The 16340-nt window shown below is 34.1% G+C and overlaps 2 protein-coding genes across 2 annotated transcripts; one reads left to right on the forward strand and one right to left on the reverse strand.

Moving 5' to 3' along the window:
* Nucleotides 1–5946: 5946 nt before the first annotated feature.
* On the forward strand, nt 5947–10921 carry LOC141642173 (linoleate 13S-lipoxygenase 2-1, chloroplastic-like). The gene is made up of 8 exons (XM_074450889.1): nt 5947–6224; nt 6877–7114; nt 7205–7522; nt 7683–7768; nt 7887–7997; nt 8150–8457; nt 9764–10030; nt 10162–10921. The coding sequence occupies exons 1-8, from the start codon at nt 5994–5996 to the stop codon at nt 10919–10921; spliced, it is 2319 nt and encodes a 772-aa protein (XP_074306990.1). The 5' UTR covers nt 5947–5993.
* A 3179-nt stretch (nt 10922–14100) lies between these two features.
* LOC141642175 (polygalacturonase inhibitor-like) lies at nt 14101–15358 on the reverse strand. The gene has a single exon (XM_074450891.1). The coding sequence runs from the start codon at nt 15354–15356 to the stop codon at nt 14292–14294; it is 1065 nt and encodes a 354-aa protein (XP_074306992.1). The 5' UTR covers nt 15357–15358; the 3' UTR covers nt 14101–14291.
* Nucleotides 15359–16340: the final 982 nt, after the last annotated feature.

Genomic DNA, 16340 nt, shown 5'->3' on the forward strand with positions numbered 1-16340 from the left:
TTGTATGGCTAGTTCTATAAACTTATAGTACAAGGTATCTTTTCTACCTTACAATGATGAAGAGGATTAACGAAGATGAAAATACGTTGGCAATTATTTCTTCATTTTTTTTAGTATCGTATTTTTAAGCTCGTGATTTTTTTTATCAAATTACTATAAAGATAGGGACTTAATATAGGGTTCAGCCTAGGGTTTATTCTAAAATGAGATATTGGATATACTTCATCACATTCATGTTAAAAGGGACATTCACCTATAATCAATAATACTACAATGTGATGGATATCTATAATCTTTCCTAGATTTTATTAGACGGACAAAGATCCTGTTTTTTTGGTGTTGAGACGGATCAGAATTGGACTAAAACAAAATGAGTTGATGTGAATTTAATAAATCTGAACATAATTAAATTGAACCGAACTGGATTTATTTAACTCGTACAAAAGTAAACTGAAATATAATCCAAATTAGAGAACATGACCTAAGTTTGTAACAATTGTTTTCACTATTCTAATATCATCAATAAGTTTCCAAGTATGCACGAAAGACGGGAATTTCCGCCTAATTATCTTCTTTCCTACAAGACATACGAAATGCACTAGGAAAGTAAAATAGGAAGCATTTGACGGATGGTATAATAATCATTATTGCATTATTCATTATACATTATTCAAAACATTTTTCCCGTTTCCGGTTTTTTTGTCTAATTTCGTATATTTAGTTAATTAGGGTGTCTGGGTCAGTATCGGATTTCTACTGTTTTTTCTTACTAAATTTTAAAGTGATAAATAATTTAAACCAAAATAAAAGTGGAATGGAAAAACTATAAGGATGTGTTTGGATAGAGGGATTTGGAAAGAAAAGAAAGGGAGGGAGAGTAAGGGATTTAAAATCCTTTGTTTGGATAGCAAATGAGGGTGGAGGGAAATGAAGGGGGAGGAGATTTGGAGGGATTCAATTTCCCTCTTCTAAGGCTAATCAAAATCTCTCCACAATAGGCAAGATTTGGAGGAAAATTGTATCCAAACACCCACACTCCATTTTCCCTCCCCTTCCCTTCTCTCCCTTTCCCTTCCCTCCTTCCCCCTCCCCTTCTTTTCCCTCCACTTTTGCTATCCAAACACACCCTAAAAGAACGCGACAAACCGAATAATATACTCCTAAGATTTAGCTTGAATTGGGCCGACAGAGAAATAAACAGCCCATCCAGTTGGCATAGTATACATGGCGAGGAGGCATGATAGGCGTGGGTTAGCTCTTGTGGAAGCCCAATGTGTGCTAATTATTCAATTTGGGTAGTTTAGGTAGTTTGGCTAATTTGTCAATCATAATTTGTAAATTTGTCGACGATGAATAACAATTACGGGTTTAGTAAAACAGTTTACTATTGCGGATCCTTTGTTTAAGTAGCTTATATGGTTTATATGTTTTTTTCACTTGGTGTTTATATATGTTTTTTTTTTCACCATTATTTTTTATTTAATTTGATAATACCATTTTTAAGTAGCTAATAGTAAAGGGTAGTACTCAATCCCTAAACTTCCGGAAATGGTTAAAACTATCCATTTTTGTCATCCAAAATTTCTTAAATATAAGACCTCGACGTAAGTTAAAACAATATGAGAAAATTCGCTTTTCAAAATTTTTATTTCTAGGTTCGCCCTTGAATTCTTATCACTTTCGCAAACTTTTTTTCTTATAATGCTCTAATAACTCAGAAGATCTTTATATTGAAGAGACGTCGAGCGGTGTAGGCAAATAGGATTATACATCTAGTTGTACCATAAGCATTGTACAAACAAGGTATAAGAATCCGAGCTTATATGTATTTTTTTCCGAGCTAATTCAAAGTTATGTTTTTACTGTGTAAATCGAGGAGTTCAATACTTTTTAATAAAGCTCATATTATTTAACATAAAGCTCGGATACTTTATCACGAAGCTCAGATTCTACACCATACAACATATACATTTGGTTGTATCGTGCTTACTAATTCATCTAGCACTAGTATAGATCCCGCGCATGCATGCGCGGTATTTCTAGATCATTTATTTTATAATGTATTATTTATAGATTTAAAATTGACACATTATCAATTTTTCATATTTTAATAAAAAAATTGAAATGGAAAACTAATCAAAAGAATTGAGTAAACTCGTAAAACGTGTATTTTAATGAATTTTTTTATTAAAAAAAAATCAATTTATAAATTTTCTCAAATAATTTTAAAAAATTTGTCACGAAATTAATAATACAGTTCATAATTTTTTTATACGAATTACATACGTGGTAATATTTTTATACGAAACTAATAATATTAATTTATAGGTTTTTCAAATATGAATTTTTATATATATTTTTTTTATATTTTAATTAAAAAATTATAATTTAGTTAAAAAAAAGATTATAATGATTAAAAGATTTTATAGTAATTAAAAGATAATAATTTAATAAAACATAAAGTCTTGTTTCCTTATTTAAGTAGATTCCTTTTGGAGGGAAAATCATTGAGAATTTTTATTCTCTTAGTAGTAGGGGATGCTACATTTCTCTTGAGTAACTTTTACAATTTTGTCCTAATAAAAACACATACAATATTAACAAAACAGAAAATAAAACCAAATAAAGTTTATGATTTTGTGACTCAAAAATAATCTTTTAACTATAGCATTATTGATTTCTGAAGGCGTATATAGTTCAACCATCCTAGTCACTTCTCAATAATGTGGTGGTTTATTATATACTCCCTTCGTTCGGTCAATTATTGTCCTTTGATTTTGGCACAAAGACTAAGATAAGAGGAATGTGCCAATTATTAAATGACAGATGGACTAAATTGAGTGTAAAAGATCAAATTACTTATCAAATTCATTCCTAAAATAAAAAGGATACCAATTGACTGAGACACCCTACAATAAAATAGGACAACAAATAATCGAAACAGAGGAAATATATAATTTCTAATAAGTGGAGTAAATCTCATAATCGTCTTTGGAAGATTGCATAGTTCAACGTGATTCATGAAGTTTGACAAAGTATATCAGGGTTAAACATTAGTCAATGTTATAACAGAAGCAAGAAAGAACTGATAAAAACAATAAAGAGATAAACGCACAGATTTACGTGGTTCACTAACGGTGTGTTAGCTACGTCCACAGGGTAGAAGGGAGAGAGTTTTATTGATATGTGAGGAGTTTTCAGATTACAGATTCAGACGGTATGACTGCTAGGTAGAGGCTTAGAGAGTTTATATAATACTCTCTAAACCTAATACAGAATGACCTAATAAAGGCCCAAGACAGACCTAGCCCAATAACAAATACGGATAGTTATTCGAAGCGGCGGTCAACAAATCAAGGCACAAATCCAACAGTCAACTTACATCTTCCTCTCTCATATTAGTCATATACTCCGTATAAAATTGAATATACTACGGATTTACCAAATACTCTAATATTTTCTCTTGGTGTCGACAAGGATTATTGCGCAATCTTCTTCGGGGTATTCATTCACAAGAGTTAGAAATCGGACCCTGATCTCTTGTTTATAATTATATGATAAGATTAGGTTAAATGAAACGCGTTAAAAGAGATGTGTTTATTTGTGGTACTCGTATAATAATCTTAATTATTCTAGGGAGTATTTTTTGAAGAGTGTAGGGTGATTTTCGAAGAAACAAACGATTAGGAATATACTCTCTCCGTTTCGGTCATTAGTTTGCTTTTGATTTGGGCACATAGATCAAATAAAGAAAGAGGAGGGGGTTAGTAATCAGATGACAAGTGGGCTAAATTGAGTGTAAAGAATTCAATTATTGTCTATCAAAGACATTACTAAAATAGAAAGGTAAACAATTAATTAAAACACCTCAAAATGAATTAGACAAACAAATATCTGAAACAGAAAGAAAGTATAACTTGTGAAGTTTAGTATTAGATTTTTATCCGATCTAAATGACATGATAATATGAAAGTTCTACCACTTTTTTCAAGTCCCTTATACTCAAGCTCAAGTAAAGTTACTTGATTGAGTCTTGGGAGTTGGGATAAAGTTAATCTTAAATTAGAGATAAAATATACGTGATCGCGTATACTCAGATCCGTTTGCATGATTTAAGAATTTAATGCATGGGTTGAAAGGGTGTAGCCGCAACAAAACATTGACAGTTAAGTTTAATTAACATCAAGACAAGATAAAAAAAACATCAAGATAAGATAAAAAAAAAAAAAAAAAAAAAAAAAAAAAAAAAAAAGGTCAGCGATCAGTAGACAGCAAAATCCGACAATCCATGACCAAATATCACATGATTCATGAATATATAAACTTAATTGATCTTCTAGTATTATTGATTAGTAATTAATTATTATTTAGTACCCATCATAATCCACATAAAATTGCAAATAATCAGTTTTCACGTGTAATATATACACATCGGATCGATTCTTGTCATATACTTCAAACTAATTACTAATTACTTGTAGTTTCTTAAGCCATTGGTTTACTTTGTCTTCGCCTCTTCGGGAAGGATCTTTAATGATATTGTATATCAAAAATGATTTTTAATCATATAGACAATTATGGAGAGTCGATTATTAGTCAGAAAAATAATTTAATAATCGACTCTCCATAATTAAATATTATAAAGATAGTTAAAAATAAATTTATAACTTTTTTATGTCTATATAGATTTTAAATATTAATTAGAACCTCAGAAAGAAATTTTTTTAGAAAATCTATATTTAAAATCTATATACACATAAAAAAGTTATAAATTTATTTTTTTAGCCTGAAAATTAGACAAAATACATAAAAAAAAAAAATTCTGCTTCCGGTGTCCGCGCACCCCGGAATGTTGTTAGTAGATCCGCCACTGGATCTGACTCGAGTCTAGTTGAGGCGGATTTTAACCCTTTTTCTGGGGTAAATTAAATTCGTTTACGTTAACCATGAATCATGAATCACAATTTTACAAGTAATGATAGTGAACAAAATCTATCCACGATAGCTGGCATATCAGAAATAATTTATTTATTTATAATATGATTGCTTATAAAGTTATAATAAATAGAACAGGTAGGAAAACAATATATTTATTACATAAATCATTGGTGAATAATTCTATTAAAAAATTACCAACACAATCAATTCTAATCAAAGATGTAACGTCTTACAATTATTAGTCAGAAAAATAATTTAATATGAAACACTATATAAAGAGGTATACTTTTCACTACAATCAATTGATAGAAATAATAATATGGCTTCTTCTCAAATTAAAGTAAGAGCAGTAGTTACTGTGCAATTAACTGTTGTAGGGTTTTTACGTAACTTTGGTTTTCAACAATTGATCGATGGTTTATATGATCTTTGTTGTGCCAATTCTTTACATTTGGAGCTTGTTAGTACCGATGTCGATCCATGTACGTTCTTTTTTACCCTAATTATCTCTCTTTTTTTTTTTTTTTTTTTTCCAAATCTAGTGTTCGCGGTTCTAGGGAAGGGCTATCAGAGATTCAGAGGCGGTCAGCCCAATGGACGTGAGAAATTTCAAAGTTTTCTGGTTAAAATTTTAGAACTTTTTCAAATTTATCTTAGCTTGTAATACTACTACTTGTTCACCCTGACTACTTTAGAACTTTGGCCCTGCCAATATATCTAACCGTAATAAATAATACAACAAACTTGTCGTTGTATCATTAAATGAGGTGCATGATCACTTGATATAAGCCCATGTAGGCGATGTAGCAGGCGTCCGCCCCCGTTAAAAAATGGAAACTTCAGAAATCTTAGTTAAAGTTTCGATTTTTTTTTAAAAAAGTTGCGTTTGGGATTAAATTTCCGCCTTCAAACTATAAATCCTTACTCTGCCACTCGTTGCAAATGTGTGGTTTAATAGAACTCACCGTTAACTCAATTTGTGCTATTTTTGCCACTTTTTAGTGATAAAGACAAGATCACTTGACAAGCCAATCCTAGGGAAGGCAAAGCACAATATGTTCACCAAAAAGAAGCTTGATGAAATGAAATATGAAGCACAACTTAATGTAGATGCAAATTTTGGTGAAGTTGGTGCAATTTTAGTTACAAATGTGCATCGCAAAGAGATGTACCTTAAAGAGATCGTTCTTCATGGCTTACCTCAAGGAATCGTCCATTTTACGTGCGATTCATGGATCCATTCTAGTTGCGATAATCCGGAGAAAAGAATATTCTTTACAAATAAGGTAAAACAATTACTCGTAACATATATATTTTAAGGTTCATGTTAAAATTCCAGTTCTAACTGTAAATCCTGGCACGCGAGTCGCGACTGCTATAAGTCAATTAACATGTTAAACAAATAAGCTAAGGACTCATTTTTAAGGTTCATGTTAAAATTCCAGTTCAAAACCTTAAAAAATTGTCATAGATCCTGTTTGGTAAACAACATACTAAGCGAAATTAGTAGATTCCGGTCTAATTAGTAGTTTGACCAAGCAATCGACTATTTTTATGTGTTTGGTATAAACGACGTATTCTGATAGCATATTGGTCGGAATCTACTATTTTTGAATATACTGCTAGTAACAACATATTGCATTAGCATATTCACTTTATTCATGAAATCATTCTAATTATCTTAAAATCTGCTAATTACCAAACACCCTTTTGTTGTTCTGCTGATTTGTTTGATACTTAAACCTACTACTGAAATCTGCTAATCGTATTCTGATAACACTATCCGTTATCATGAATCTGTTTTTACTGTTTGCCAAACATGGACATAATATAGTCCTGTTCTTTTCACATTTAGACTATATGTTAGAAAAACCGTAATTATATATATATCATCTAATTAATGGCGTTTAATGTTTGTTGACCGGTCAACAAATAAAGTCGTACCTGCCATCACAAACTCCAGCTGGACTAAAGAGTTGGCGAGAAAGGGAGCTTAGAAACTTGAGAGGTGATGGAGAAGGTGAACGCATGGACTATGATCGTATATACGATTATGACGTTTACAATGATCTTGGTGACCCGGACACGGACCCAGACCTTGCCCGGGCCGTTCTAGGAGGCAAGGGTCGCCCATATCCTAGACGTTGTAGGACAGGACGACCACACTGCAAATCAGGTAAAACAGTTTTACACTAAATTATTGTAAAATCAGGTAGTATTTCTGTTACTGCTCTAATTCTTTTCTTTTGTATGACGTATTAAATAGACCCAATGTCGGAAACAAGAGGGAATAGCGATTTTTACGTGCCAAGGGATGAAGCATTTGCGGATTCAAAGAGGATAACATTTTCAACCAATATTCTTGACAATGTCATACGTTCGTTAATTCCTACACTTGAAGCAATGGTTATTGATGCTAATATTGGCTTCTCTAATTTCAAGCACATTAATGATTTGTTCCATGACGGAGTTACGTCGTCTTCTAAATTGAAGAATTTCGCGGCCATGATTGAATCGTTGCCAGGCATTATCCTCCATTCTACGGATAACTTTGTTCGTTTTCCAGCCCCCAACTTTTTAGAAAGTAAGCTAAACAAAAAAATTTTTTATAGCACACTTTTATATGATGCAGAAATTAAGTTCTATTATATAGATCAGAAAGACAGTCTTACACAAAACTTTTTCGTAGTTGTCTTTATTCATTTATCGCTTACACGTGCATGTTTTTTCGTTATGTGATGTAGGAGACCATTTTGGTTGGTTTAGGGATGAAGAGTTCACTAGGGAAACTCTTGCAGGTTCCAACCCATGTAGCATTACACTAGTCAAGGTACACCAATGACTTAATATTTAAAACGGAATATACTGCAAAGAAAATTTTCTGGATCCGCTATGTTTTATTGTAACATGCATATTGACATTTGCACCTTATTATAACGTAATCGTAGGAATGGCCTTTGGTAAGCAACCTTGATCCTCAAATTTACGGCCCACCCGAATCAGCAATTACAACAGAGTTAGTTGAGGAACAAATCGGAGGTGCCATGCCCTTATGTGAGGTGCTCCATACTTAATGCCTATTGAATCTCTTATCATAAGTCATTTGTTTATCTTTAATTAAAATATCTCTAAAAAATGGTAAAAAGGTAAATAAATAATCGGGAAAAAGTCAAGAAAATATGCTGACTTATTTGACTCTTTGTTTACATAGGCTATTAAGCAAAAGAAACTCTTCATGCTAGACTACCATGACCTACTACTACCTTATGTGAACAAAGTGAGAGAGCTCAAAGGCTGCACATTATATGGATCAAGAACATTGTTCTTCCTTACTCGGAATGAAACACTGAGGCCGGTAGCGATAGAATTAACCCGACCACCTACACCGGACGGGAAAGGGCATTGGAAGCAAGTATACACTCCTTATAGCTTTGATTCCACTGATAGCTGGCTTTGGAGGATTGCTAAAGCTCATGTGCTTTCTCATGATTCTGCTCATCATCAAATTGATAGCCATTGGTAATTTTTGAATGTTCTCATGATTTTGTCTTAGCTCTATCACAGTACTCCGCACGTCCTGGTCATTTGTTTACCTTTGGTTTAACACAAAGACCAAAGAAAGAGGGACCATTTGTGGTGGTTGTTAAAGGATGACAAGTAGATCGACCATAATGAATGTGTCCGATCAAATTACATATAAAAAACTTTTCTAATATAGAAAGATAAACAAATAATGAGACAACTAAATGTAGACATGTACTCGGGTCGGGCTAGGGCCGGGCCAGGCAGGCCATGGGGCGGGCCGAGCTCTCCTGGTCAGACCCGGGCCAGGCCAGAGGGGGCGGGCTTGGCCGGGCTGGGATATGCTTGACCCGGGTCAGGGCCCGAGGCGGGCCAAGAGCGAGCCGGGCTGGCGGGATTTACCAATTTACTTATTTATTTATTTTTGCTAAAATGGGGGGCCAGGCTGGAATTTTAGGACCCGGGCCAAGCTCGGGTTAACTCGTGCTGATTGTCAGCTCTAACTAAATGGAATAGGTAAACAAATGACTGGGAGGAAGAGAGTATCCCCTATTTACTAAATGAATAGGTGAACTCCAAAATTTTCCCTCCAAAAAGCATCTTTATAAATAAGGAAACTATTGATAATTTAATTGTATTCACTAAATAAGGTAATTAATAATTATAATGTACTTCATTATATAATTTTTTTCATTTAATATTAACTTTTTTATCAAATTTTATAATTTTTACTAAACACTAAACTATAATATTTTAATTAAAATATAAATAATATAAAGCTATAAACTATTAAATCTTTTATTGATGCTATTATTTGAGAATGACTTGAATCATACTATGTATAAACAAAACTATAAATTGTTTTGATTACTTACATGACAAAAAAAAATGAGAGAATTAATAAATTGGAATCATTAGCTTTGTGGTATAAAAAATAGTTTTTAAAAAATACATTTCAGCACGTTACTCAATTCTTTTTGACTAATTTTCAGTTTTAATTTTTTTTCTCGAAAAAATATATAATAACGAGAAAATGAACAATTAATTAAATACCATTATTATTTTGCAGTTCAATTTTACTCGGTTTTCTTGAATAATTTTACAGTTCAATTTTTTTTCTCATATCAAAATATAATGACATGAAATATGAAAAATTAGTGAGATATTAATTTAGCATTATTAAGTAACATAAAAATAAAAACTCTATAACTACCGTGCATTTATGCGCGGGATCTAAACTAGTTAATTATTCATCAGCTAGTTATCTAACTCGTCGTTCATGGAAATCTTGTTTTGATGATAGGTTAAGGACACATTGCTCGGTCGAGCCATACATTATCGCAACAAATCGACAACTAAGTTCAATGCACCCGATTTTTAAACTCTTGAATCCTTACTTTCGTTATACAATGGAGATCAATTGCCTTGCTAGAGAATCTTTGATTAATGCCGGTGGGATTATTGAAAGTACATTTTCTACCGGAAAATATTCTATGGAGTTTGGCTCCATGGTTTACGACAAAGTATGGAGGTTCGATCACCAAGCGTTACCAGCCGATTTAGTTAGCAGGTAAATAAACCGTTTTATACATTCATAGTGCAATGTTTGATTCATCTTGTTAAATATAAAACTGTTTTACAAGAGACATATTAGAATAGGTTAAAGTATCTTAATGATTATTTTGAATTATCTTTAACCAGAGGTCTGGCCGTAGAAGATCCATCATCTCCCTACGGAATTAAGCTTACAATTCAAGACTACCCTTACGCTAATGATGGGCTACTCTTATGGGCCGCCATCGAAAAATGGGTCACGGACTATGTCACACACTACTATCCATCACAAGAGGTAGTCCAGTCCGACGAAGAAATCCAACAATGGTGGGCCGAAATCCGAACAAAAGGCCATGAAGACAAAAAAGACGAACCGTGGTGGCCCAAACTCGAAACGGCCCAAGATTTGATTAGAATTTTAACAACTATGATATGGGTCACATCCGGGCACCACGCTGCGGTCAACTTTGGTCAATACATGTACGGAGGTTATTTCCCAAATAGGCCCACGACTTCCCGGGTTAAGATGCCTTCTGAGGACCCCACCCAGGAAGAGTGGGACAATTTTCTTAATAACCCGTGTAGTGTTTTGTTAGACACATTCCCGTCACAAGTCCAAGGAACCAAAGTTATGACCGTTTTGAACGTGTTATCGAGTCATTCACCCGACGAGGAGTACATTGGGGATCAAATTGAACCCGCTTGGGCCGATGATCCGGTAATAGAAGAATCATTTCAAAGATTTCATTTGAATTTGAAGGAAATTGAGAGTATTATTGATTTGAGAAATGCGGATGTAAATTTAAGGAATAGGAATGGAGCCGGAATTATACCGTATGAATTGCTTAAACCTTTTTCGCAATCGGGTGTCACGGGTATGGGTGTTCCGAATAGTATTTCTATATAATTTAAACGTAATTAAGGGTGAATATACATTTTGCAATTCGATGTATAATTGTAGATTTTAGCGGGTCAATATGTATTTTTAATATGTACGATAATTTAATGAAATTGTATTTTTTTGCTAAGAATTTGTATGATAATAATGATGATAAGAATAAAAAATGACATTATCCGCTGCCTAATTATGTGAACTTCAATGAGAAATATCCAATTTGCGCGTTTATCGGTCCTCCTATCTATTAAACTCGGTCTGACTAGCCCGTCAATAAACGAGGGTATGTGCATTGTATGTGCAATGCATTTTTCAAAATTTATGTACCAATTTGGTTATTTGGCCGCTAAATTTGATTCTGCAATTCAAATAATGTCCAAAAGTATAAACAGAAGATATTTTATACTCCTTATTAATATTGTTATGTCGAGTGCAGTAGTCGCGTCCCTTTCTAATAATGACCCATTATGAGCAGGCTTGGGACGGAGACGATCAATTATCAATGAAAGTTTCGTGGCACGATTCACATGCTGTGATCTATAGTCAATGCCAAAAAGTAGTTTATTTGATAAGATTTGAGTGAGATAAAAAAAAAAAAAAAAAAAAAAAAAAAACGAATTTGAGCAAACAGATCATTTTGGGTCCATCCACACAATATGTTTGCCGGTCGAAAAGCATAGCAATAGGATTTTCCTCATCTAATTATGTCACTCGTAGTTGACATGTGACGTAAAATAGCTCTACGTCTCTAAGTCTCCAACACATAATACGGATTGTTGTCTGTCTATTTTATTTTGGGTGTTTCACTTAATTATTGTTCTTCTATTTCAAAAATGCATTGAATGAGCAATTTGATCCACAACACTCAACTTGATACACTTGTCATTTAATAATTGGTCCCTTTCTCTTTTCTTGGTCTTTGTGCCAAAATCAAAGGATAACAATTGACCGACATGGAGGGAGTATTTGTCATCCATCCTGTCATCCGGATTCCTCAGTGTTTAATACAAATATGCAATCATGTAGATTTGATAAACGGGTCAATTGGGTTGGGTCGAGTTATTTCGGGTCGGATTAATTTCGTTTTTGCAAGATTCGGGTCGGGTTCGGGCTGGGACGGCTCATTTCGAATTCGGATCAGTTATAGTCAAATTATTTATGAATAATAATCAATTTCCAACAATAAACATTCGGGTCGATTATATTGAGTCTAGTCAATTCGAATTCGGATTAAACTCAGGTCTTAAGTTTATAAGTGAGTTACACTTCCTACCACCGTCATAAACAAAAATTTGGGTAAAATTAAAGAGACTGAATCAACATCGTTTTCTTATCGTAATAGTTGAGATCTTTTCTCATATGTGTATGAGAGGCATTGTCCCACATCGATAAAAAAAGTGTGAAGGGATTAGTTTAATTTATAAGTAAGCGGACTGCCCTTGTTATCAGCAATTGGTTTTAAGATAGAATATCACTTGCTTATATGTTGGTCTCTTACACCCAATTCTGTAAGACCGTCGCGGAGGACTTAAGAAGTGGTATTAAAGCCCCAATAATTCGGCTTGGGACCGCAAAATGCGATGTGTTAATGGTGCTCGAGATGACACGGAGTAGCATCGCACGAAGTAGCCTGATTTACTCGATGCGGGATTACATCAGACGCGGAGTAGCGCCAACAGAGAGAGAGTTTCACCCACCCGATATTGACCTAGCAAGTTTGACCCGATCAGATGCTGACCCGATTAAATTGATGACCAAACAATTAATTATTAAGCTTAATTTTGACCAAAATGAAACTGATTTTGTGTTTAGATTGATATGTTTGACTTCAGTAATGAAGTAATTAAACCAAATAATAGGTTAAAAACTAAATTTAATGGTAAAAAATTATAGTAATGCAATTAAGTTACCGGACCTGATAATGACCCGACTCGACCCGGTACATCATTTGACCCGGAATGACCCGGCCCAATAACGACCCGAACCCGACCCAACTCAACCCAAAAGGGTATCCTGACTACATGGCCCGAACCCGATATGACCCAACCCAACGTGACCCGATCCAAATCCAACTGACCCGATTGCCACCTCTACGTGGCCACCCACATGTGAAAGGGGAAGAGGCCGCCGCTAAAAACTCAACAATAATATTTGATTCCCGCTCTTCCCATAGTAATGTCGATGTCACATGACCCATCTCTTAAAGAATCCAAAGACGGAATGGCCCTTCCAGAGAAACCAAACCATATACGGTGGTGATACGCAAATATCACCTATTATGCGCAAAAATCCGTCACAAGCTTGTACGTGATGAACTGATAATGGATGGGTCATTTGAGTCTTGAGATGATGGGACCACAATAATGTGATGAATCAAAATTTGAAATTTGGAATAAAATATAGATTGGAAAACATAATATAATAACTTGTTCGTGAAGTAGTAATTTCTTTTCTAATGAAGTCCATATAGTCGCGTTTTAATAGAGGGGATAGGGAATTCGAAAATAAAATTTATTTTACATAATATCTCCGTCTTAACCACTGACTAACTCATCTTTGATAATAATTGTAATTGACAAATTCTCATTTAAGACTGGTAGATCCGACTTACAATTAAAATTTATAAAATATCATCATTTCACGATAAAACGAAAATTTCATGATAAAAAGTTATTATCAGTTTATTGTTACAAAATGACAATTTAAGTTATTTCTCTTTATCATTACCTTTTATAAATGGTGACATTTTTCTCGTCTTAAATTAAGATCGTTTTAAAGAAATTCTAACAGGTAACAACTAATCACATTATTTGGATGGCCGAGTGCCACTGTTTGCTCCTCCCTTTCACGACTTATTAAGATTACAAAAGTACAATCCGTCGCGGTTAGATTCAAATAAAGTTAGAAAAATTTGTTACTGCTGATTAAAATTCAAATTGACAGAAAGTGAAATGTTTACACAGTACTCCCTCCGTCCCGGTCAATTGTTGTCCTTTCGTTTTGGCACAAAGACCAAGGAATGGAGAAAAGGTCAATAATTAAATGACAAGTGGAACAAATTGGATGAGAATGATCAAATTACTCATCAAGTTCATTCTTAAAATAGAAAGGACAACAAATGACTGAGACACCCAAAAATGAAAAATGATAACAAATGACCGGGACAAAGGGAGTAGTAGACAAGTAGGGCATACAATATAATCAAGTACAATGATTGTGGATATAAGTACATAATTTAGAGCTTAATCGAGTTTCCACAACCATAAATTATTAATCACGCCATACAAACGTGTTTACACAAATTTCCCACGTACGACACTCACAATCAATTTAAATAATATTAAAATAAAAGTGATTTGCGAGAGATTTTAATAAGACCGTCTTAAAAAAGCTTCTTGCATGGAGGTAAAGGGGCCCCACACAAGCATTTGTTATGAACGTAACTATACTTATCAAAACGATTAAGCTCTCCTCCTTTAGGAATTTGGCCGCATAATTGATTGTAACTCACGTTGAATTGTTGCAAATTAGGTATTTTTACAAGTGATATAGGGAGACTTCCATATATTTTGTTATGACTCAATTCAAGATTGTTCAAGCTCTTGGGAAGCTCCACTTTTGATAAATCGAACGTAAATTTGTTCCTAGACAAATCGGCTCTTTGCAAACCCTTGTTTTTCCCAAAAAACACGGAGGCATCACCGGTTAAACTATTCCTAGAGATGTCTAACTCGGTGAAGTCAGCCTCGCCAATTGATTTTGGGATAGGACCAGATAATTGGTTCCTGGCTAGTCTAAGGTAAAAATCAGGATTATTCTTGAACTGGCCAAAGCTATCAGGGATTGGACCAGTTAGGAGATTGCGTTCTACGAAGAGGGCTCCGAGTTTAGGAAGGTATGCAAGAGAAGCCGGGATTGGACCGGTGATTTTGTTAACTGATAGGTTTATGTAGTCTAGTTTAGTGAGCTTGCTTAAAAAAGCCGGGATTGGACCGGTTATATTAGTGTGGCTAATCCAAAGGCTTTTAAGGTACTTGAGTTTGGTAACGGCTTGAGGTATTGGACCGATTAGTTTAGGAAGGTTAATAAATCCGAGAGATTCGAGGTAAGGGAGGTCGCCGACTGCATCAGGGATGCGGCCGGCTACCTCATTATCGTCTCTGACCGAAAGGGAGATAATGCGGTTGGTACGCTCGTCACATTGGACTAAGTACCATTCACAACAGTCGGAATCGTGTGTCCACGAGGCGAACTCGTAGACATTGTTGAAGGCTTGTTTGATTCGAAATAAGGTTTTCTTGTCATCGGGATGACATCGCTCGGCCGAAAAAGTGGAGGAAATGAAGAAGAGTATTAAGATGGAGAGTGCAAAGACGTTTTGGTGTATGGCCATTTTTGGCAAGTGTGTAGGGAATAATGATTGGGAGAAGGTAGTGTGAGAGCTCATAGTGAGTGTTAACGCTTATTTATACACAAATTCTCATTAAAGAGGTGTAATATCGGTTTTAAGCTTAAAATATTAACTACATAGCAAATTAATCTACTTGTTGCTTAAAATTAAGGGATATTCTCTCGTGTACCCCTGAACTTTTTCGTTTTCTATGGTGTACCCCTCGTTTTTCACAAAAAAAACTTTGACCAACAATAATTCTCGGTTACGAGTTCAGGAAATGTTATTTTTTTTTTCAAACCAATTATCTCGTCAAGGCCTTCAATTTGAAAAAAAATTCACCGCTTTTTGAACTCGTAGCCAGTAGTTATGGTTGGTCAAACATTTTTTAACGAATAAACTTTGACCGACCATAATTCCCGACTACGAGTTGAAACGTCGGTGAATTTTTTTTCACACGGAAGACCTCTTAAAGACGGTCAATTTGAAAAAAAAGTTTATCGTATTTTGAACTTGTAGCCAAGAGTTATTGACGGTCAAAGTTTTTTTGCATGAAAAGAGGGGTATATCATAGAAAATGAAAAAGTTGAGGGGTACACGAGAGAATAACCCTAAAATTAAAAATGTCAAAAGTTTTGTCTTTGTTACCACCATGTGGGTAGTATTGACCCGTCTTAAAACTTGAGACGGGTAAAGCAAGACTTACTGTTTATTATAACGCCTATTTTTTCCGGTCATATTCATATTAGATTAAAACGGCTAAAATAATAGCCTATTTGAAAAAATATAATGGGAAATTATTATTTTTTCTAATTCCTAATCATTTTATTTTGTTCCATTTACCTTATTCGAATTATTTAAAGTCGAAAACGATTACTCATCTTAAACATTACGAGTATATGTATATTTTCTAATGTTTAAATTTGTATACTTGAGCATGCAGATCACTTTAGGACCACGCAAATGACTACTTATGTCATTATGTGTATGTCCAACCGTAATAGTGCTGTATAGGCGTATAAGCAATGTAGGATATTTTAC

The sequence above is a fragment of the Silene latifolia genome, chromosome 2 (genome assembly GCF_048544455.1).
Source record: "Silene latifolia isolate original U9 population chromosome 2, ASM4854445v1, whole genome shotgun sequence".
NCBI lineage: Eukaryota > Viridiplantae > Streptophyta > Magnoliopsida > Caryophyllales > Caryophyllaceae > Silene > Silene latifolia.